The sequence below is a fragment of the Eptatretus burgeri genome, chromosome 3, assembly GCF_056783735.1.
Source record: "Eptatretus burgeri isolate ZD-2024b chromosome 3, Ebu_testis_v1, whole genome shotgun sequence".
NCBI classification, from domain to species: domain Eukaryota; kingdom Metazoa; phylum Chordata; class Myxini; order Myxiniformes; family Myxinidae; genus Eptatretus; species Eptatretus burgeri.
Genome location: NC_140963.1, coordinates 22,019,756 through 22,044,800, shown reverse-complemented (window position 1 = coordinate 22,044,800; position 25,045 = coordinate 22,019,756). Strand labels below are relative to the sequence as shown.

At 43.1% G+C, this 25,045-nt stretch overlaps 1 protein-coding gene and 1 long non-coding RNA gene across 3 annotated transcripts in view; both read right to left on the bottom strand.

The window, feature by feature from the left end:
• Positions 1-2,844, bottom strand: part of LOC147029527 (myosin light polypeptide 6-like) — a 97,490-nt gene extending 94,646 nt beyond the window's left edge. For both annotated transcript variants that reach the window (XM_085872631.1, XM_085872630.1), the window contains exon 1: positions 2,621-2,844. In XM_085872631.1, coding sequence (XP_085728757.1) covers positions 2,621-2,779 — 159 coding nt within the window. In that variant the 5' untranslated portion in view covers positions 2,780-2,844. The remainder of the gene's footprint in view (positions 1-2,620) is intronic.
• Positions 2,845-3,160: 316 nt separating this feature from the next.
• On the bottom strand, positions 3,161-24,560 carry LOC147029526 (uncharacterized). Its single transcript, XR_015055723.1, has 4 exons — positions 24,329-24,560; positions 8,600-8,677; positions 7,406-7,533; positions 3,161-5,991 (listed from the first exon to the last, which is right to left on the bottom strand). It is a non-coding gene; the product is annotated as an uncharacterized LOC147029526 (long non-coding RNA).
• Between the last annotated feature and the right edge of the window lie 485 nt (positions 24,561-25,045).

The window sequence follows — 25,045 nt, the reverse complement described above, 5'->3', positions numbered from 1 at the left end:
CAAATTTGGCACACCAATAGCCTAACATATTATGAACAGATTTCGATATTGGGCCATCTCAAAATTTTTGATGGCAGTGGAAAATGGCTGCCACTGCCATCAGCGGCTGAATTTGAGATGGCCCAATATCCAAATCTGTTCCTGATATGTTAGGCTACTAGTGTGCCAAATTAGGTGCTTTCCTCACAAAATGCACAATTGTTATGCTATATTTAGCTAAGTTGCCCCACTATTATAGCAGTGGGTGGTGGTTCTGTGTTTCACAGACTACAACTCTAACCGATGTTCCATTTTAAATGATATACACACAATTCGCATATATATATATATATATATATATATATATATATATATATATATATATATATATATATATATATATATATACACCCATTCATACACACACACACACACACACACACCACAAAGCTAAGCTAATCACGTATACTTTGGGCCCCAACACCAAAGTACACTGTCAAGTAAATGCAGATGCACCTGGCCCTAAAGCAAAGCTCAATAAAATACATCCTTACCCACAGGGCCAGGATGAATACATTAAAAATATTTTTGCGTTTGGGGACTACCAGCCCATTATGAAGCCAACTTTTTTTCAATTAAAAAGGCTAAAATGTAATCAGACATTGTGGCAGAGCTAAATATGTACATCTCAGCCCTACAGCCAAGGTACACCGTCCATTCAAGAATATCAAGCTAATATAAGCATGCACTTTTGGCCCAAAATCGAAAGCACATCATCAAGCATACACACATCTCAGCCCACAGGGCCAGAATGTGTGGTCATCCCATCAACATTGGGGACCACTAGACTTTAGGAGCCTGGAGTGGAGTCCTACCAAAAGTTAAGCTGGCAAGCCATCCCCTATGGTTTACAAAATCAAAAAAAATCACATCTCTTCATGAACCATGTGCCACAGGGCCCACACCAGAACTTGCTGCAAGGATTGTGACCAATAGAGGGTGCTGGCCACTCATTCACCCTGTTGAAGCATCCATTACACAGTCAAACCACCCGCTGGCACAATTAACGCTCTGCCATGTTAGCTTGGGCTTGTGCAACTCCATCTTCAAGTTAGGCCGGCCTCCATTTTGTCTGCTTGGCCAGTCTGGTTGGCTTTCAGTTTGACCTTCCGCATTGCTTAACCAGCTGCTAGTACAACCTTGAGCTCGGCCTGGCTTGACTCCAGTCTCGCTGGCCTGCTATCACCCGAGTCAACATATCGAAGATCAAAAATTAGTCTCTTAATTATTGGGATATCGAATCAATCATTTTTTCCAACCAACGACAAAAAAATCTAATCTACCTGCAAAATTTTCGAAATTACTTAACAGAAATGTCATGTGAGGACTGCTCCACAAAATTTTAACAACTTTAGGGTTAGGGTGAGGCACTTAGTGTTGCAACACTGACTGTGAAGACCAGTCCAACAATTCATAGTTGAGTCAGGAATCGAACCCAAACGATGCATCTGAAAGATCAGTACACTCACTACCTCTGAGTATAATTTAAAAAAAAAATCATTATCATCATTATTATAAGTTAATTTTTTTGAAAATAGAACAGATCATTGAAACAATTCTCAAAAATGTTCATCTCCTTCAAGCCAAAGCAAATTTTTCTTTATCTTAATTCGGAAATAATAACTCTTGATCAAAATTCTACTCCGGTAATATTCACGAGCTGTTCCTTTCCCGTTTTGGAACATTTCAAGGTGAATAAGAACCCTTATGTCAAACTCAGTCCAAAAATAAACATTTAGCTTGTTTGCTATCAGTAACTTTACTTGTGCACTCTAAAAGCTCTTACGTGGTTCTTTAGTGATGGATATCACAGCAACGGCTTAAAAGCGGCTGGTACAAGATGCCACAGGGAAATGCATGCCAGAAGGAATGGGAAAACTTGGAACAGATATCAGTATGGGCAGAGAGCGGGGAGGAAAAGAGGACATGTTTATCTCGGCCAGCTCAACAAAGTCAGATAAATCAGGAAAAATAGCATATCCAATATTGTTTGGCAGAGAATAGCAAAATTATTTACAAATGTAAGCAGATTTGAAAGCTACTTAAAGCCCTTTTGGAAAGACGATGTGCATTCATGTTCCGGAGATTGGAACCTAGCATTGAGAGTAGAAACAATGGAAATTATTGAGTGTTTACTCTTTAAATTAGCAAAAAAACTAAAGTTTTCCTCGTTTCTTTGAGAATTGCAAAAACAAAAAACATTGAAAACGATGAAATAAATCATAATTATATTTGGTTGTCAAGAGTATAAGGAGTTAAGGTTCATAGTGTTTATCGAATTTTTTTTAACTGTAAAATTATACAAAATTAAGCCAAACCTCAATGTGGGGGATTCTCTCCATGAGTGTAATATAAAGATTTTGATCGGGATGAGTCATCCGTTCAATGAACCTGTTATCCCAATATGTTGCTGTAAAATTGACACTGTCATCTTTGTTGTCTGTCCTTTTAAATGCCTATCCACGGTATTGCAGTCTTGTAGCTCACGGGATCACCAACAAACAAACCCATTTATGACATTGAGGTACATCATTGAAAAAAAATGTTGAAGTTGAAAAATTAGGGTGAAAACTTTCCATACCGTTACTTTGCTGGGGTCGAACGCTGTTGTCTGCGGTGATTCTGACTCTGGTGCAGGTGCAGGGGGTTGAGTTACAGTTGGGGCCGCAGGCTTTGTTGCAGACGCTGCACTCTTTGCGCTGCTCTCTACACCTTTCTTGGCCACTACCTTAGCAGGCATGATGTCACTTGGTGGCAAATGCGTAGGCTTAGCTAAAGTGAGCTGGTGATGATGGTTTTATAGAAGGGAGAAAGGTGGGGCAGGATGTCTTATCAGCCTTGACGCTAGAAGAATGGGGAAGGGAGTGAAGCACTGCAGAGAGCATTGGAGGGGAGTCGCAGAAAGGCGGTAACAAAAGAGAAAGCACCGCAATGTAGACCGGCAAACTGGTCAATATTTGCAGATAGGTGATTAGCAAATGGAAAGCCTTAATTAATGCATCATTGTCAGTATTTTGTGCTTCCAATAAGGGAATGCAGATTGCCACACAAAATAATAATTATTAGGGTTACTATTATGGGACTGGCAGGTGGTTTAAAAGGTACACATACTCACCTCAAAGCTGTCGAGCCTGTGATTGAATCTCGGCCCAGCTATAAACGATCATCTCAGTGTTTCACAGGCAGGGTGATTTATCAATGTGTGCGGCATCCCTCAGATAGAAGTAATAACTGGACGTACCAGTCTGCGGAATTAGTTTGTGGACGTTAAGGATCCCACAGCGTCCTTCACGAAGAGTAGGTGAGCTATCGCTGCCACCATGGAATAAATTCCAAATTCCTGCCCGAACTTCCTGAGTCCAATTGGGGACCTGTCCGGGATTGTAGCCGCATAACTGCTCCGGCAGCACCAATAATGCTCTGCATACAGCATGGTAGCCTACGTGATGATCACGATGAGTAATACGATATTGTTCTGGTGTTTCCAGACATGAAATTGAGTTACAGTGCATATGGTCTGGCTGGGAAACAGTTTACAAGAATTCGTTTGTCACCATTAAAGATCCCACAGTGTCTTTGCAAAGAGGAGGTGTTACACAGCTTGCTGGTATCTCAATGTGTGGTTTCTGTTCTGGCAGAAAATACAGCACTGTAAACAAATGAATGCACCCAGGTGTTTGCCTGTCATATGTGAATGACCATTTTCAACTATGAACGGCACCCATAGCATACCACAACAAAACTGGCTTTCCCGTCTCCTGCTTTATTTGGGAACTTTAAGATCACATGGTATTTTCCAATTGCATTAAGCCATTGGCTGTGGTATTTTAGTGAAATGGCTTCCTCTTGATGATGTGATCATATGCTGCTTTCGCTGATCCTAATGATGTTTGACGGCATATTAACATCTTCATAATGGGGCAACAGACATGACCAGCTTCCATATGGAGAATTCCAGACACAATGGAAACTTTGAAGTTTTCTGCAGTCCTAAGTACGTTTTTAGATTCATGAGGAGCTCTCATACATTATATGCAAGACAATGATATTAGAGCATGTCATTGGAGTTGTAAACAAATATCAAGGACATATGAGGCAATGTCTCAGATAGTGGCAACACAGGGTGTTCCAAAAAGACTTGGACAACTCTGGTTGTTAATAAATTGTTATGTTTGTTGGGGGGGGGTGGTAGATATTACCAGAGAGCAGATAGGAATGTATGGAGTAACATGGTGAATGTACAGGTTGTTAGCCAGTCTCGATGTAGTAAGTAGGAAGGTGTCAGCGTCAGGATCGTCTTGTTCGAATGTGCACCATACAGGGGGTGGTGTGTTGTAATTATTAGTTAGGGATTACGGTTAAGTAATCATGCATATAACCCTTTTAAAATATCCCACAGGGTGGAATCGGGTGGCTTGGGGCTCTGCCAGGCAAGAAAGCAAGAGAGAATGGTGGAGCCTTAGATCGCCTCCGAGGGGCAGAGCGAGTCCAAAGAGAGATAGGGGAGGAGCCTGGATTGCCTCCGAGAGGAGAGTTTTTGTTGCCCCGAGAAGAGAGGAGCCAAAGACCGCGTGGGTGCGGTGCATCCGAGAAGGATGAGAGTCTGAGGAGAAAAGGGACATTTGGGGAGAACTGACTCTGAGAGGGAGATCGTCTTTGAGGATAGTTGAGTTGGGGATGCAACGAGGAGACAGGTGAAACAAGGAAAGAATGGTTGCTTTGCGGTGCCTGCCTGCTTTTTCTTCGTTCCTGCCTTGCTCCATTTGTCGACATACCCGTGTGCCTTAGTCCCCTCATTGTCCTGCTCATCACTTGCTTTTTTACCACTACCAGAGATAAGCCACCCAGTTTTTGTCCTTTTCTCATGCGATTAAATCTAGTGTGAGGCGCCTTAGTTTCTTTAGATATATTTTATTCTCATTGTATATAATTGTTTATTAATTACAATCCCTTCCTTCCCTCCAAACCCACCGATGTATTCCTTTCATGAGGTCAATCTTCCCCTGGTTATTTGGTTGCGGGAAATAAACCCATTGGTTTTACAAGAGCTAATGTTCTCGTGTTTCTCCTCACAATCGCGCGCATGTAGTCCACCATAATTTGGAATGTCGTCTGATGGAGTAAAAAGCCAGTTCGGCCCATCCATCCAGTGTCGGTCTTAATCGGCTTGGACACAACAATATGTAGTCCTACAAATGATACAACGATACCCTTTGGTTTTCTGATACAGAAACTCATAAAAGTTTGTGCACACCATCAATACACTTTAATGAGCTCCATTTGTCACGCGCAAGACATCAAGGCCATGCTTGAGTTCTTGCCATGTTCATCTCAGCATGTTTGCGGCCACCAGTGTGATCTGGGAATGAAGATCCTGCGGTTTGCCACCTTGGTGTTGTCAACAACATCTTTGACAAACCCTCACAGAAAAAAAAATAATCAAGGGGGGTTATGTCTGGTGATCGTCTGGTTATGCAATTGGTCCATCTCAGCCATTCCAGCGACCTGGAATTTTTTCATTCTGGACGGCTCGAATGACTAAGGCCCAATAAGGGGGAGCGCCGTCTCATTGAAAAATGATATTGGGTTGCAGGTCTTCAGTCTGTGAGGAGGCGAATCCTTCCAACATGTTCATGTAAATTGTTGAGGTCACTGTATCCTCCGCAAAAAAGAACGGATCCCCCAAGCGGTCATGGAGAACTGAGAAGGCCATACCACACATTGACCTTTGGACTGTCACGTATGTATTCAATGACCACGTGGGGATTTTCAGAGCCCCAGATCCTCACATTGTACCTGTTTCCCTTCCCTGATACATGAATGCAAGCTACGTTTGTGAACATGACCTTTTTTAGGTAATCTCCGTCATCCTCCATGCGACTGAGCATTTCCAAGGAAAACGCCTTGCATTTGGGTCCGTCATTTGGATTGAGTTCCATTAAACCACCAGACCTGAAAATACAGAAAACTTTATGAGTTTTTGCATCACATGAAACAAAGAGTATCATTGTATCATTTGTGGTTATAAATATATCAACAAGGAAAGTTGTTCAGGTCTTTTTAGAACACCCTGTGTGTCAGGATTATTGCCGAGTTGGGATGCATTTCCAGGAGTCTGAAAATGAAAGCATGACACACGACACGAAAACAAATCGAATGAACACGAACACAAATTTTTAGTTCAATGAGAAGCACAAATTCATAAAGAATTGCAATGTTGCTGCTATATGGAATCAAATTTATGTTGAGTTTGGTTTCACCAAAGTGATCATCATGAAAGCTTTTATCGTGTTGAAGACTTGTCTTCAACTTGACAGGTATAAAAAGAAAAAAAAAATCCCACTTGTTATTAATGAATCAATCAATCACTTTCTTATAAAGTGCTTTTTCATTCAAAAGCAAAATTTATAAGTTCTTTACAACGATGGGAAGAAAATGATAAATTAAGAGAAATAATTTGTAAAATGATTGGATTTTTGGGAGAGATTTTAAAAATCCGAATTGACGAAGCACGAAATTTTAAAGGAAACGAGTTCTACGATCGAGTAGCATATAAAGTAGAAAATACTCGATCACCTAAAACCTTCATCCGATAACACAGTTGGTTTATGTGAATTGAAATAATAAAAAGAATCACCAGGCTTTTGTTTAAACAATGGTGCACTTGGTCTGAAATTGGGGCTTATGGATTGGGTCTCGTCTGTCTGTCCGTCCGATTTTGTTTGAACTTCACACAAAAATAATACATGATGGTATGCACGTGCACCTCACTTTAGTTTGTGATCTCATCAAAGATGGATGACTGGTAGACTGATGGCCATTTTTGTTGTAACCCCCCCCCCCCCGATGTTGAACACGTCCTCAACCATTTCCTGGACATGCATTTACCTATCTTGTTCAAACTTGGCACACAGACAATGAATGGTGGCTTACATGTGCACGTATTGGACACCTGGTTAACATGTCCAGGACACCTGGTTAGCCTGTGATGGTGGGACAAAGGACAAAAATATGTGCTGTGTCCATGCTGTGCTGTGTCCATGTTCATGCCATGCTGTGTCATGTTGTGTCCCTATCCATGCTGTTTCTGTGTTTGCGTTTGCGTTGTGCTGTGTCCGTGCCATGTTTCTGCTCCAGTAATATAACTGATTTATCAATCAATACAAAATACCTTATAAATCGTCAATCGAATGGAAAAACAAAACCAACCAATGTGTTGTGAACATGCGACCGGCATTTTGATCTTCACTAACACCTCCATTGTCACCATCTTCGTCTGAATCACTCACACAAGCCTCGAAACGATACGGCTCCATAATTCCTCTGAAGGCATTGTCTCCAGTAATTTCTTCAAAATCCCACTCACCAGTTTCAACAAACGGAGAACCTTCAGAGTTGCTAATGACGGTGGAATCAGGATCGGAATCCGAGCTCAAAACAGTTTCTCTATGTAACCTGCCATTTGGCTCAAGGTGGGTTCTGGGTGTGACGTCACTGTAGAAAATGAAAAATCGACACTTTAGGACTTTTTTCAGCACATTTGTGATTGGCAAAAAAAAAAAAAAAAAAAATTTCTCCTTCAAATTCGACAGTGATTAATGATTCACAATGGTTTTCAGGAAAATAAAAAGTTTTCATTTGGGTTCCCCTTTAAACTTGCCTTGAGCTCAAGATAAAAACAATAAAAGTATGGTATTCTTCTGAATGCATTGTTTGCATCTTACTCTTTGTGTAGTGTATTTTGTACTCTGATGTGCACGATCAATTTCACATGGGAAACCGTGTTGCTGAGTTTAGTACTTGGCCCTGTAAGGCGAAGAAACTCCCGTGGAATCGGTACTGTGTGAAGAAGTACTCTTTGTGCTTATCAAAATCAATTCCATGCACTTCTACAATTGGCATTGCTCGCATATCTTTGCTCTATATGGTTACAACACGCGCCCCGACACTTATCCATTGCTCGTGGTGTGACAAGGGGCGTTATTAAATAAGATCGATCTAAATTTAAACATCAAGTCAGTTTGGGAAAGGGGAAAATAAAACATTCCAAATGTTTTGTTTTTTTGACACAGAATTGCTTATTTGATTTACAATTCAGGTCATGGTTACATTATACAATAGTATGATCCATTACAAAGAGAACAGCAAGCAAAAGTATAGCATGGAATCAAAAAGTTCCCCAAAACGATTTTATTTGAGGTCGTTTTGACGAGTGTGTGCCAGGCTGTGATGATGTCATAGATGTATTTCATCCATTCAGAATGACGTCAGTCTGCACATTGATTATTGTGATGCTCATTCATAGTGCAAAGTTTAATTGTGACCTCTCCAAGTATTTGCAATGTCGTGTTGTTGCATTTTATATATTTGAAATACTTCTTTTCGACACCAAGACGATTAGGAACTAAATTCAAAAACTCTTGACAGCAGCAGCTAAATGCAAATTGTAAATGTGGAGAAGAAGAATGTTAAAAGTCAGGTTCAATGGCAGATTCATAGATTCACAAATCACTCCAACTCCCACACTACTACTTCTTTCACAGCCCCAAATTATTCCCACCTTCTTGTGTGGTAGCGGCCAGGAAATGTTCTTTGGCCGAAGTCTTTCACGAACGAGCTGGTCAGTCCTGATGTTCAACTGAAGGTGGCAAAAAATTGGAATTTGTTCAGGGTGCTGGTGACAACGATCAAGCCTATTCTTTTCAAATGACACCATGGGATCATGAACATCCACAAACTAATTCTAGCAGTCAATAATAATGATAATGATAATGAATTTTATTTACATAGCACTTTTCAAATACAAAAAAATCTCAGTGCAGAAAAACGGAAAAAATCAGTTGGCCACATAAAAAGAAAGAGAAAATAGAAATGTAAGAAGAATCAAAGTAGAGTAAAGTCAAAATACATTAAAAAAAAAAATCAATGCCAAAAATATCAAATTGCATAAAATACAAATAACAACAGCAAAAGTCAAAAAACACGTACAATACAAATAACAATGAATAGGGTGAATTAGACACAATAGAAATGCACACAAAGCAATTGTAAAAACGACAATATGTCATAGCCCCTTTTTTTAAGTAATTTTGCTGCACGGAGTTAAAGAGCTTGCCCCCTATATATTTACAACTAAAATGGCTGCCAGTCTACCAGTTAGCCATCTTTGATCAGATCACAAAATAAAGTCAGGTACAAATGTATGCCACCGTGTAGTGTGCTTGTGCCATGTTTGAACAAAACCAAACCATTCATGTCTGAGAAATGGTTGGGGAAATATTTAAGTAACAAAATGGTCACCAGTCAGCTATCTTGGATCTGATCTCGAACGAAAATGACATACATATGCAGCATATCATTCTTTATCTGTGTGCAACGTTTGAACAGTATCAGAAAATGTACGTCCGATAAATTGTTGAGAACGTATTCGATACCTGTTGTTTTTGTTTTTTTACAACTAAAATGGCCACGAGTCTACCAGTAGGCCATCTTTAATCAGATCAGAAAATAAAGTGAGGTGCACGTGTATGCCATCAAGTACTGTGCTTGTGCCAAGTTTGAAAAAAAATTGGATCATGCATGTCTGAAAAATTGTTGGGGACACGTTTAAATATCAAAATGGCTGCCAGTTGCCCATCTTGGATCTGATCTCAAAAAAATAATGACATGCACATGTAAGCCATCATATGTTATATGTGTGCCAACATCGGTAAATGCATGTCCGAGAAATAGTTGAGGATGTGTTCAACATCTGATGTTTTACAAGTAAAATGACCGCCAGTCGGCCATCTTGGATCTGTTCTCGAAAAAAAACTATATGCTTATGTAAGCCATCATTCATTATTTGTGTGCGTAGTCTGAACTAGATCGGTAAAGGCATGTCCAAGAAATGGTTGAGGATGTGTTTGATCCTGATTTATATTTTTTACAATTAAAATAGCTACCAGTCCACCAGTCATCCATATTTGATCATTTTGCAAAATAGTGAGGAGCACATGTACGCCATCATGTACTGTGCTTGTGCCAAGTTTGAATAAAATCGGACCATGCATGTCTGAGAAATGGTTGGGGACACATTTCAGGAACAAAATGGCCACCAGTCGGCCATCTTGGATCTGATCTCAAGAAACAAAATGAGGTGCTTATGAAAACCATCATTCCTCATGTGTGCCAAATTACAACATCGGTAAATGCATGTATGACAAATTGTTGAAGACGTCTTCAACATCGGGGGGGGGGGGGGTTTGCAAATAAAATGGCCGTCATTCAGCCATCGTTGATTGTTTCGCAAAACAAAATGGTGTGCATATTCATCCCACCATGTGTTGTCTTAGCACCAAGTATGAATAAAATTGGTAAATACATGTCCGAGATATGGTTGTGGACACACAAATGCACACACAAACATGAAAATCGACTTAGTCCAAAACAGGGGCTAATAAATAACAACAAATAGGGCAAATTACACACAATAGAAATAACAATGAATCGGGCGAATGAAACACAATATAAATACACACCATGGAAATAACGATGAATGGGGTGAATTACACACACAACAAAAATACACAATCATAATATAATGGGCGTAAGTCTGGAACTTCAAACACACTTTTCTCCGAACATATTCTGTTCATACTTCCGAAATCTTCACATTATGTGTTCCATGTATTTACGCAGGTGATAGCGGATTCAAAAAATCGAAAATAGATAGAATTTTCAAAGAGGGAATCAATGACGTCACAATCAGCAGCGTTCGGCGGCAAACCGACGGCCGGGTCCCAGACGACGTGCTTTACCTAACTAAGTCCATGAGTTCAGGACATTTGTTCAACTCAGCATTTATGACTTTTATCCTGCCATGTTGTTAATCTGTTGATGGAGGTCATATAGAAACGATGAATATGTCAAATCGTTGGTGTTACTCATCCGGCACGATGTGTCAAGGCCAACAATCTAAAGCGACCGGTCTCAAACGCTACCATGGGCACCCAGACACGCTACCGACATGAACTGAGCTGTTGAATGTGACGCAAAACATCCAAAGAAACTACCGTAACCGAGTATTGTGATCTTTCCTGTCCCCCATACCTGTCTACGACGGGTATCTGCTGGTTAAAATAACGATGAATGCGGTGAATTACACACAATAGAAATACACACAATGGAAAGAACTATGAATGGAGCGAATTGCACTCAATGGAAACAAGAAAAAGAGGAATCCGATATTGCAGACCCGTACCAGGACTTGTTTTGTGTGGTGTATTGTGTGTGGCTTTTGAGTACTGGTGTGTGACATAATTTATAAGAGACACAATTAGAACTGCCACTTCATAACTGCTGGCAGTGATGACCGAGTACCAAGATGTCCCGCTTTGATTGGACACCTGACCCATGTTTTTTATTATTATTATTATTATTATTATTATTATTATTATTATTGTTATTCAATTGAATTTAGAATGGGATTAAAATAAACTCAATTCAAATCAAATGGAAGACCAAATAGGTGCGGTTCTGCATTGGAGTAATCAGAATGAACCCGAACAAGCAAAAAGAAAAGATGAATTCATCAGAACCTGGATAGGATTCACATTTCAGCTGCTACTCTTCTATCCTCGAACCCATCCAGGCACAGCCAGGTGAGCCTTATTCAAGAAAAGAAAAATATCAAAAAACAAAAAGAACACAGACCAAAAAATTAAATAATACTGGCTGCCAGACCATGCATCTGATCAATTTGAAATTTAAAAACTGTATTCCCCATCACTACTAGATCATAACTGAGGTTTCACATCAATTCATTAAGCTGTTCCAGAGAAAACATGATTTAATAGTTTTCTTCATTCCAATATGGCTGCCAAACCATGTGACCTATCAATTCTTCCTCAACAAACTTGTACACCCATGGCTTAGGGAATATTCGTGTGAAGTTTCCCTTTAATCTGTCCAGCCATTCTGGAGAAGAAGATTTTTTTTATTGGTATCAAGATAAATCCAATATGGCTGCCATAGCATGTGACCAATGATGTCATTTGTGTGAACCTTTTGTTCCAGGCAGTCATGGATAGGCAGTCATAGCTGTAATAAGGTTTTGCCTCGTTCTGTTCAACCATTTCAGAGAAGAAGATTTTTTTGAGGGTTTGTTTTTAAAAGAAACAATGTGGCTGCCGAATCACGTGACCGATGACATCATCAGTTTTTTTTTTCTGCGCACCATTTTATCATTCGATGACCCTCAAAAATTTTCAGACTGATCAGAGGTAGAGGTCTATGCAATTATGACGTCATAAAGAAGGCACCTGTGATGTCATAAAAGAATCACTTATTCCCCATGAGGAGTACTTTCCACGTGCCAAGTTTCAATTTTAACTTGGTGCAGTTTCAAAGATAGAGGTCCAAAGTTTTTCCGCTTTTCCAACATGGCTACCACACCAAGTGACCTATGACATCATAATTGTCTGTAAAACATCTTACAAGATTAGTTGCTCTTATGGTGAAAATTGTCTCAATCTGACAAGTGGTTGTGGAGAAAAACATGAAATTCTGTGCGGATAAACAAACAAACAAATTAAAAATCACTCAGAGTGATACTTGCCAAAACAGAATGAAATAGAACGGTACTCGGAAAAGCGCATACCTCTACCTGCTGAACACTTCACATTTTATATCCCACTAATGGGCTGGATCTGGATCATTCTGGATGCAGAATGCATCCATAACCTCTTGAGAATTTTTTGAAGTGATTCTTCACCATTGAGAGATTGGACCAAAAACGATATAAAGCACAATATCTCATAAAGTTGTGGATAGATTCGGATGAAACTTGGTGGACATGCTGGATGTGGGACAAGAAAGAAAAGATTCAGTTTTGGTGAAGATCTGAATCTTGATCTGAATACGTTATTTAATTTTTAAGTGATATTTCACCATTGAGAGCTGTGGCGAAACAACGATATTGCATGATATCTCAAAAAGTTGTTGACGGATTTGGATGAACATTGGTGGACATGTTGGATGTGTGATAACCAATTGATTCTATTTTCGTTAAGATTCAAATCCGGACCCGGATTCGAAAATTTTTCAAATGATTCTTCACCATTGAGAGGTAAGACCAAAAACAATACCTGTATATTGTTTTTCACTCCCTATTATTTTTGGGAGTAAAAAAGAAAAACTCCCTATTTCCTCCCTATTCTTTTGGGCCCCATCTCTCAATTTGAAGAGCAAATCCTCTTCAAATTTCAAATCAATCAGATGAAAATTGAGGATTTCAGAAATCTCACCGAAGTGGTTGACCTTTTGGTCTATGTTGACCACCAAAATAATTGGTGGTTGAATTCAGTGACCTGAAATATAAATCCTGTTCAATTTTCTAGCCAATTGGATGAAAATTGAGGATTTTAGAAATTTGACAAAGTTGTTGACCTTTGGCCTATGTTAACCTTTTGACTTCCACAACAATAGGCTTCTTGCTTTTGATGAACTCCACCATGTGGTGACATTTCGTGAAGATCAGTTTAAAATTGTGACCTGTAGGCGATTTGACGTACGAACAAACAAACAAAGAGACAGACAGACAGACAGACAGACAGAATAATGCAAAAGACCAACCAAGATACTTGAAAAATCTTATATTTTTGCAAGTAACGAACAGACAGACAGAGGTGAAAACACAAGCTTCATCCACCTTTGGTGGTGGAGGTAATGAAGTCATGTACCAAGTTTCACTTGATTATGTTAAAGGTCCCCTGACATGCAAAACTTTCTGGTTATTTATAGCGAATGCAGTGAGCTTCATACTTAATGCGTGCACATGAGAGAATAGGAAACAAAAACAACAACAACACAATACACCTGGCAATTTGGAATCCGTGTCGTTGGCTATGACCCTTTTGCTTCCGGGTTTTTTTTTAACGCTGTGCGGTGTATAAACACTTCTTCTTCTTCTTTTGGCTGCTCCCATTCGGGGTCGCCACAGCGGATCATCCATATGATCCGCATAGTGATTTGGCACATGTTTTACGCCGGATGCCCTTCCTGACGCAACCCTGGTCGTCTCTTACGACACAGGGATAATGCGGTGTATAAACACGATTGGGTTTTATTTCTATCTTGTGAATATTACTTAACACGTGCACATGAGAGAATAGGAAACAACAACACAATACCCTGGCAATTTGGAATCCGTGTCGTTGGCTATGACCCTTTTGCTTCCGTTTTTTTTTTTGCTTGTTTTTTTTTTTTTGTTTCCGGTTTTTGTCATGGGGAATGATGCATGCCGGGAGACAAAGGCATCGTTGGAGACATGAAAGACCCAAATATCAGACATGGTGTATATTTCCTCCACTGATTTTAATAAAGATATCTCCCGCATCATCAAAAAATAATTTTTTGTCGTGATTTACGTTATTTGATCGCTGATCACGAATCCAGGCCGAAGTAACCAGAAATTGCGTATTCAGTTGTGAACAAGTTAAAGTTAAAGTCATAAGCGAATGTAAGAAGAATACTACGTTCGCTTCTCATATTTTTTTTTTCAGATGAGATCCTGTTCTAGGCGGTGTAGTTGTTGTTGTGAAGGTAATATTGAGGTAATATTTATTTTTGCAGATGAAATCTTGTTCTCGGCGGTGTTGTTGCTGTTGTGAAGGTCATGTTAAGGTAATATTTATTTTTTCATAGCAAAAAGACTTTAATTTGATATATTTAAGAAGCGAACGTAGAATTCTTACATTCGCTTCATAAATACATAAAATTAAAGTCTTTTTGATATGAAAAAATAAATATTACCTCAACATTACCTTCACAACAACAACTACACCGCCAAGAACAGGATCTCATCTGAAAAAAATAAATCCTCAACATTACCTTCACAGCGACAACTACACCACCTAGAACAGGATCTCATCTAAAAAAATAAATATTACCTCAACATTACCTTCACAACGACAACTACACCGCCAAGAACAGGAACTCATATAAAAAAATGAATACCAGATTGAACGTAGAATTCTTCTGAAAATAAAAATCCTCAACATTACCTTCACAATGACAACGACACCGCCAAGAACAGGAACTCATCTAAAAAAATAAATACGAGATTGAACGTAGAATTCTTCTTACATTCGCTTCAGAAATATAGAAAATTAAAGTCTTTTTGCTGTGAAAAAATAAATATTACCTGAACATTACCTTCACAACAAAAACTACACTGCCTAGAACAGGATCTCATCGAAAGAAAAAAAAATCCTCAATATTACCTTCAGAACGACAACTACACCGCCAAGAACAGGATCTCATCTAAAAAAACATAAATATTACCTCAACATTACCTTCACAACGACAACTGCAGTGCCTAAAACAGGATCTCATCTAAAAAAACAGAAATATAACCTCAACATTACCTTCACAACGACAACTACACCGCCAAGAACAGGATCTCATCTAAAAAACATAAATATTACCTCAACATTACCTTCACAACGGCAACTACACTGCCAAGAACAGGATCTCATATAAAAAACATAAATATTACCTCAACATTACCTTCACAACGGCAACTACACCGCCAAGAACAGGATCTCATCTAAAAAACATAAATATTACCTCAACATTACCTTCACAACGACAACTGCACTGCCTAAAACAGGATCTCATCTAAAAAACATAAATATAACCTCAACATTACCTTCACAACGGCAACTACACCGCCAAGAACAGGATCTCATCTAAAAAAATAAATACTAGATTGAACATAGAATTCTTCTTACATTCGCTTCTTAAATATATAAAATTGAAGTGTTTTTGCTATTAAAAAATTAATATTACCTCAACATTACCTTCACGACAATGACACCACCGAGAACAGGATCTCATCTAAAAAACATCAATATTACCTCAAAATTACCTTCACAACGCCAACTGCACCTCTGAAAACAGGATCTCATCTAAAAAACATAAATATTACCTCAACATTACCTTCACGACAACGACACCACCTAAAACAGGATCTCATCTAAAAAAAAGTAATATTACCTCATCATTACCTTCACAACAACTACACCGCCAAGAACAGGATCTCATCTGAAAAACATAAATATTACCTCAACATTACCTTCACAACGCCAACTACACCGCCTAAAACAGGATCTCATCTAAAAAAAAATTAATATTACCTCAACATGACCTTTACAACGACAACTAGACCGCCAAGAACAGGATCTCATCGAAAAAAATAAATACTAGATTGAACGTAGAATTCTTCCATTCACTTCTGAAATATATAATATTAAAGTCTTTTTGCTATTAAAAAATAAATAATACCTTAACATTACCTTCACAACAAAAACTACACTGCCTAGAACAGGATCTCATCTGAAAAAAAAAAAATCCTCAACATTACCTTCACAACGACAACGACACTGCCTAGAACAGGATCTCGTCTAAAAAAATTAATACTAGAAGCGAATGTAGTATTCTTCTTGCATTCGCTTCTGACTTTGCCTATAACTTGTTCACAAGTGTATACGCAATTTCCGGTTACTTTGGCCTGGATCCGGGATCAGCAATCAAATAATGTAAATCATGATTAAAAATTATTTTTGGATGAGGCGGGAGATATCTTTATTAAAATCAGTGGAGGAAATATACACCATGTCTGATATTATTTGGGTCTTTCATGTCTCCGACGATGCCTTTATCTCCCGGCATGCATCATTCCCCATGACAAAAACCGGAAACAAAAAAAAAACAGAAGCAAAAAAAAACGGAAGCATAAGGGTCATAGGCAACGACACGGATTCCAAATTGCCATGGTATTGTGTTGTTGTTGTTGTTTCCTCTTCTCTCATGTGCACGCGTTAAGCAATATTCACAAGATAGAAATAAAACCCAATCACGCCACAATGGTTAAAGGGAATCCCCAACGGAGCACCGAGGCCAAACACCAGTCTTGGTGAGGTTGAAATCAACTTTACTAACACACACGATACAACGTGCCCGGCTCGGCCAAGCCTTCCATGCTACAGCAACCCTGCACGGTAACCCCATGCACCACGCTCGCACGACGGATTAAACCGCGTACTGTACTGGCGTGACCACTTTTTTTTTTTACAAGGTCATTTATCTACTATCATTCTTGGTGTTATAAATGAAGAAAGTAGGTGACAGTACATGGCTTCAAATACTGAGGCAGAGTACACAAAGTTAAACAAGGATAACGGTCACTTAACCTGGAGGAGGTCACATAAATCATGTACCAGTCAGTCAGATATACTGAGACCATCACCGGGTCGATTGCCCTCAGGTCTCGGGGATTATTCTGCCCCATGACAGTTTCTGCAAGCATTGTGACCACAATATGACTCCAAGCATCCAAAATAAATTCCTTGAAGTGTTTGGGCTGGTAACGTACACGATTGGAGCGTCTTGGTGTCCAGACGGTTGGGGACACAGTTGGATGTTCCTCACAGGTGTCGCCGATGGCTTTGAAGTAACCAGGTCTACAGGTGTCAAGCCTCGGGGATGCATCAGAACCTAGATCTGGTACCTGGCTACTGGGGATTGGGAAGGATTCAGTACTGTCGGCAGGTGAAGACAGCTCATAGGGGATGAATGGGGGGTCTGGTGGTTTTGTTGCTGGTTGGAGGCATACGTCCTCGGTTTGTTGTGCAACACCATATCCCCGATTGCGAGGGAGTGGGAGTGTATCCTTCCAGTAGTCTGGGACTTTGTAGCATTCAGACTTTTTCACCCGATAAGCTGCACTCCTCAATTGGGACCCCACAAATTTACGTATGTTGCACCAGGGTCCATCGGTGGCAGAGTCGAGGTAGCGGTTTCTTGCGCATGACTTGTTACGTTCAGAGTACAAATAGATCAAATCACCAACTTCCACTGACACATTGGGCTTGACGGACCCCATGGGTGCCTTCGACTTCTCACTATGGGGGTGGTTAATGCAACGAAGATGGTGTTGGGCTTGTATCATTTGTAAGTCCGAGAAAGGGATTTGTTGATTGGTGAACTGATCCCACTGGCACCACATCTCTCGGGCCGACAGTCCCTGTGCACGAACTCGTGAGTTCATACTGGCGGTGGCCAGTGCGAGGGTTAGTGGAGTTACTGGTGCTCCCATCGGCTGCTGTCGTAGAAGTTCGTCTTCACATTCACGAACTGCTTTCTCGGTGATGGGATTCTTGTTGGGATTTTTAATGCGACCAATCTCGATGCACATCCGGTGATGTTTCAGAAGCTCATCGTGGACCAGACGTGTGAAGCCGGGAGCCGGATCGGTGCGGATGACAGCAAGTGGTCCATCCAATGGCTGGAGCTCTATGCATAAGCGGATCAAGTTGTTGTGGAGAGTGATGTGTTGTTCATTCTCCACAATGCACGATGTAGTGTAGGAAGTGGAACATTCTCGCAATATAAGAACTAGCTGGTGATTGCGTTTGATGATATCTGCTGCGAAGGATACACCAACAGCACCAAGGGGTTCTCCAGTGGACTGCTTGGTAATGGTATGAGGAATGTTGCGCAATGCAGCACACTGGTGACACCTCAAGGTTACCTGATCGATTGCTTTGTCCAAGTCAAGAGCATAAAAATAGCGGTGAATCACAGAACTGAGTTGATGACGACTCGAGTGATCCAGTTGAATGTGTAATGCTGTTAGTAAGCCATTGACTACCTGACGTGGGACAATAATGCACTCACATGCCGAGGACAAGGGCTCGTCCCGATGGACGACAACTAGGCCATATTTGGAAAGTGATGCAACCTGGAGGTAACGTTTGACATGCTTGATGTTGGTTGCTTTCTTCGATGGGCGGGTGCCCTGAATCAGGTGGGCATGAGTCCGCCTTAAGTCTGCGCACTCTGCCTGAACTGCTATCCAGGCAGTTTGGTTCGGCCGGAAATAATGTCTTGGGCTGACACCTGCAGGACTACGGCCTCCTCCTCGCATCTTATGAATGCACAAATTTGACAGGAGGTGTCGGTACAGTCTGGTGCATTGCGGCTGGCAAAATCAGATGGGGGCATTGGCGGATCCTGCGAGGTGTCGTACGGTCGCTTGATAACGGCTGACGGTGGACAGGAATGTGGATAGACGAGGGCTCGCTGAAAACTCGCCACGACAGAGCTTCTCATTCGCTTGTACGCACGGCTTGCTATCAGTGAGGATGGATGCATGATGTTTATATAGGATAATGAAAGGACTAAAGTGTTTTACTGATACAGCAATGGAAAGGGACTTCACTTCACATGGCAACCAGGTAGGTTGGCGTCCGCGTAACTTTGCGCTAAAAAACCCGCAAGGTGAGGTCTTCCATTGCGCGTGATGTACAGAGTTGATTCAATGTTGTGTTTTTTGACAGAACCATCCGTCACGATCCATAGCTGATCTCTTGGACGAGAAAGAGTAATTGTACGAGCTGACGAAAGAGCAGCTTGGGCTCTGTGGAAGGCAGAATGTACCTCATCAGTCCACAGAACTCTGTCCAGTGATTGGCATCCAGCCACAACATCATCCAAGGGGGATAAGAGAGCGGAGCAGTTGAGGATAACACGAGCGAGAACCTTATATGCCCCGATAAAGGATCTCATTCCCCTGACCTTCTCAGGAGCCGAACAAGTAGAGAGTGTAGCCACACGGTGTGGGCTGGCCTGGATAGTACCATTAGACCAGATCCATCCTAAGATGGTGGTGCTCTTTGGACATACAACTGTCTTTGTAGCAGAGAGGCGAAGTCGACATTTACGCAGAGCCTGCAACACCATTCTCCAGTTCTGGAGAAGTTCGTCCAATGAGTCACCACCGCAATAGAGGTCGTCAGCGAGTTTGGCGACGGTCCCCTTCTCTAAGAGATCACCAAGGACGCGACACATGAGTTCTTCGAGTGCCGTCTCTGATCCAGGCATACCCATAGCGGATCTGGTATACACGTATTCCCCGGAAGGGTGTGGCTACACCGCAGTACTTCATGGACTGGCGAGATAATGGGATTTGGTAGAAGGCACTTGTAAGGTCGGTAGGAATTAGATACTTCCACTGAGCAATTTTGCCGAGGATGGAATCTACGTTTGGCACAAGAGAGGGTTGGGGCTTGCTGTATCGGCCCACATCAGCAAAGGCTCTGACTAAGCGGAACCCGCCACTGGGCTTCTTGATCAAGAATGAAGGATTCAGGTATTCCACAGTAATCCCCATGTCCTCAGGGCGAGCAAAGACTCCAAGCTTTTCTTGTTCATCAAATTTGTGTTGTCGTTCACACAGTTTATCTTGTGCATACTGTGGTCGACGGCCTTTGTGTTGTGGAGGCTGAATGGGGCCCATGTTAACCACAGCCTCAAAAGGGCCTGCAGCACCATTGTAGCCTTGGAACACTGGGTCAAACACTTCATCATACTCTTCAAGAAGGGCACAAAACTTTGATCGTGTGTCAGGTGCGAACATGTTGTCAGGGTCGAGGGTGACAGTCGAAGAGTGTCCTGAGAGTGAAGCGAGTGTGCGTTTTAATTTGGGGGGGGGGGGCTGGTCTCGGTATAGTCATCTGGGTGTTATTTGGGTATGTACACAAGGCGGATTTGGCAAAATTGTTCATTCATGTCGTTTGAGAACTCATGGTTCGTTAGTTAAATTGGGGATCCAAACATTCCCGCCGATGCTACGGATGACACTCGGTGGGGGCCAGTACTCAATGGGTCGAAGCGACCTCGCACTGGGGGCATCCGTGCGAGGTTTCAGTGCGAACGCTGAGTTGATACTCGACATGTCACATGGAAGGACCATTTCGATAAACTCACCGGGCCACAGAGTAGTTGTGTGGGGTGGGGCACGTACGACGTGAGCTCGGCGTACTGCATGGCGATTAAGACTCCCTTCCTGAGAACCATGAACGTATGTGGTGCCGTCACCCAGGATAACTTGATGCTTCACAGGGCGGATTGAGATGTCATTAGACTCCATGAAAGGTGTTCCTGCTTGTACTTCTACGTCAAGATTTTCGACAACCAGGCCCTCAAACTGAAATTCCCTTCCGCCGCGAGTCAGTGTCAGTCTGGTCTCACCAACCACTTGAAGAGGGGAAGACCCATCAGCCTGACGAGCGGACTGTGCACTCTTCTGAATCTTGGCTCCAAACCTCCTTACAGTTGTCTCACGAATCAGGTTACCCGTGGCCCCACTGTCGATGGTAACTCGGGTTGTGTGGTGGCCGTGGAAGGTGTCCAGAAATGGAGACTGGTGAGTCTGGACACGCGAGATAGTGGACGGTTCTGTATAGTCTATGTTATTAACTACCTTGTCCATATGGGCATATGTTACATCTCCAGACTCGTCGTCTGACTCTTCAGTTATATCAGCCACATGGCGTGCTCTGGCGATGTACCGACGATCTGGTTCGGGGAGGAAAGGACACTCACTGAGGAAATGACCGTAATCAGTGCGGCGTACTTGTTTGCAGAGGGGACAGGACTTCGTAAGGTTGTTGGAACGAGTCCCCAAAAAGACTTGACGAGGTTTTGACGATGATGGGAACGATGCCGGGCGGGGGACCTGTGGTCGAGACGTTGAAGTGCGCAAGGACGTTGTATCTTCAGCAGCATGGAGCTCATCTAATAGTGATTCAAGCGCCTGGGATATCTCTGGTTTGATGGAGGCTAAAGTGCGGGACCTGAGTTCAGTTCCATAGCGTTGTTTGACGAGTCCGGGGAGTCCACTGTGGACAAGGCGAAGCCATGTGAGCACAATAAAGTTCTCCAACGAGGGAGATAATTCCTCATCTTCCGTGGTCGCCTGGTTATGGTGGAAGATGCCGCCATCTTGTCGAAGCAAGTTATCCTCCACAAACGCCATCAGGCGTTGGTATAGGTCTTCATGGCGCTCTTCGGGGTTATGGCGTGTCGCTGCAAAGTCAATGAAGTGTGCGCCTGTCGACTGGAATCCAAAATATTGTCGAATCGATTGCCATATGTTGACTACAGAGGTGGAGTTTCGGACTATGGTGTTGCGGGATATCACAGGGCAGTAGTTTGCAATCTGACCCAGCAGAAGTTCCAGTACGGTGACCTTCTGTTGGGCAGTGTGACGCTGCACAACAGGGACATCCTCACCATCATCCACAAGTCCACGAAGAGGGAACGCTCTGCTCTTCTTCTCCTAGGTGACGCCCTCAGCGAGGAAGGGCGCAAAGTTGGGATCGAGTGATAAAATATTGTTGCGGTTGTGGAAATTCGCAAACCACCATTCAGGTCCTGTAGGTGAGATATCTCTGTAAGTACATGTGTAGTTAGCCCCAAACCCGTTGTTTAGAGGGAATAAATGTGATTCATTCGGGCTGCGACCCTTTGAGATAGCCGTTTTTCTGTTCTATCTTTATTTTGAACCAACCACGAACCAACCACCATCACACAACAACCACCAACCACAACGCTGCTTCACAACAACAACAACGCCAACAGCCATGATCTTTACCTTCACAACTCGCTCCCACAAACATCGCATCACCGCCATTCCAAACGGCACCATGGCCATAAACCACCACCATAAACCCTCCACCACCTTCACTTCTCTCCTTCTGCGGCCATTCCCGCACCACCTGTGAACACCGGGCGTCGGGCTGTCCTGGGCTCGTACAGGACGCGCGCCGAGCCGCGAGTGCAAAATGCGGCCTTTCCGAGGAGAATTCGGATCAGGAATGCTACACACCCACTTCTGATCCGTCCAATCAGCAAGCGCGGGGCGGTTTGGCCCCGCCTCCAGGCGCGTCGGTGTAGAATCGAGATATGCAGATTCTAGGATCAGGGGAGATTCACGCCCCTTTTTCTCCGTCCAATGGGTGAGTGTGGCTCCACCCCCGAGCTCGTTCTGATCCAGAAATTTGCATATGGGTTCTCCTGCCGGCCTATAAAGCGCCGAGCGCGGGGCGAATCTGGGCAGAGTCGGTTTGAGCAGAGTCAGCCTTGGAAGAGCGGAGAGCCGGCCTTGGAAGAGCGGAGAGTCGGCCTTGGAAGAGCGGAGAGTGTTTTGGGCAGAGTCGGGTTGGAGCGCGGAGTGGAGTCGGGAGGCGAGGGCATACAGGCGGTTTGCTGCAGTCGGCTGAGGAGAATTGGGGAAGAGACCGAGGAGCTCGGGTCCGAGGCAAGGAAGACGGCGGTCGGCGACGAGGTCGCGGTGGAATCGCTCGTCACGGGAGCAAGCAAGCCAGCTATCCTCTTTCCCCAGAGCATCAACAATTCCCCCCCCACCCCTTTTTCCCCCGCGCTGATATAGTGCGAAAAGGGGCTCCCGTTCCCACCCCACTCCAAGCAGTGCCAACGAAACCCGTGAAGGAGCACGAAGTTGGGGCACCGCCGCGCTGCCACATTTGCAGCTCATCACAAAGACACGGGTAGGATCCACCCGGTCTTGCGGACCTGACTGCTCTTTCAGGTCCCGCGCAAATATTGGCCCACAGCCCCCGTCTGCCCCCTTGTCTTTGAGGGTGGCCCTTTTCTTTTGTTTCTGTGTAAACGTGTGTGTGTGGCGCCAGTCTGGTGAAGTAAAACTGTGTAAGTGTTGCCCTGTGTACGCGTAATCGGTTGTAGATCTGCATTGTTGTGTTTCTTTTGTTGCAATTGCTTTATGTGCATTCTGTTTAATTGTATATGTGTGCTCTCCGTGTGCCGCGGAATAAATGTGCATCATGTTGAACCGTTTTCCCGTTTCGCTTCGTCTTTTCTTTAATTGAATCTCCATCTTGCTTCACACAAAGGGTTGGTCGTGGGCTTAATACGCCCGATAATTAATCGGAACCGTCGAGGCCGACGTTAACACCGCTCGGTTATCCCGATAGTACGGAATGGATCACTTAAGTGGCCCGTGTCCGGAGTCGACCTGCGGCGAGGTGCGATCGCCCGGTCTATCCTCCGCGTGGGTACTTAGGTAGGTCGAGTTTGGCGAACAACCCTATCCCACGCGGGGGGCCGATTGGCTCGATCGTGGTGAGGCCGAAAGGCCCACCCGTGACTAGCTCCCGGCGTTAGTCCGAGAGGGTCACGACAGAATTGTCCGTCCGGTGGGCGACGTGCCGCGATTCGAGTCACGTGGCCGTTCGCACGTCGGCGGGCGCGAATTCGCAACAATATAAAGAAAATTGTGTCAAATTTTCGAATGAGTTCACAGTTTCACTCTTGCGAAGTGACCACTGCTTTGGTGCACGGTGTGTGGCGACCATTTTGACGACGGGCACGTTGTACAGACGATGTTTAAGACAGCTACAGAGTGAGCTGGTTGGCCGCTCACCTTCTTGTGAGGTGCGATTGGGGTTCGAAGATGGCTCTCGTAACAGGGACGTTCTGCCGATCGCGGTCTCCGGGGTGAAGAGCGCGTGGAATGGTATCCCGACGCTGCCACCACGCCACAGGGGTTAGAGGGAATCCCCAACGGAGCACCGAGGCCAAGCACCAGTCCTGGGGAGGTTGAAATCAACTTTAATAACACACACACACGATACAACGTGCCCGGCGAGGACAAACCTTCCACGATACAGCACCCCTGCACGGTAACCCCGTGCACCACGCTCGCACGACGGATTAAACCACGTACTCTACAGGCGTCGTGTTTATACACCGCACAGCTGAAATGAATGCGAGAGAAAAACCTTCGGAGTATAAGGCTTTATTTCACTTGATTGAAGCCGTCTCTACAAACACAAAAGGAATACATGTGCAGTCAATCACCGCAAAGTATAACAACAATTAGCCAGCATAAGCACGGAGTCCGGTATACTCTCAATTGTCACCATTCAACGAGCGCCAAGTGAACCACCGCAGTTAATGACAATGCCCCAGGGACAATCCCCCCGACCGCGCGGCATCTCGGTTTTATCTGTCTCGTGTGCGTGCCTCGCGTCACGTGATCGCGCGTCACTTCATCTTTTATTTCATCACATTCTCCCCATCTTGAATATGTAACTAGAGGTTCAACTAACGCACCATGATTACTTCAAAGCTATCGGAG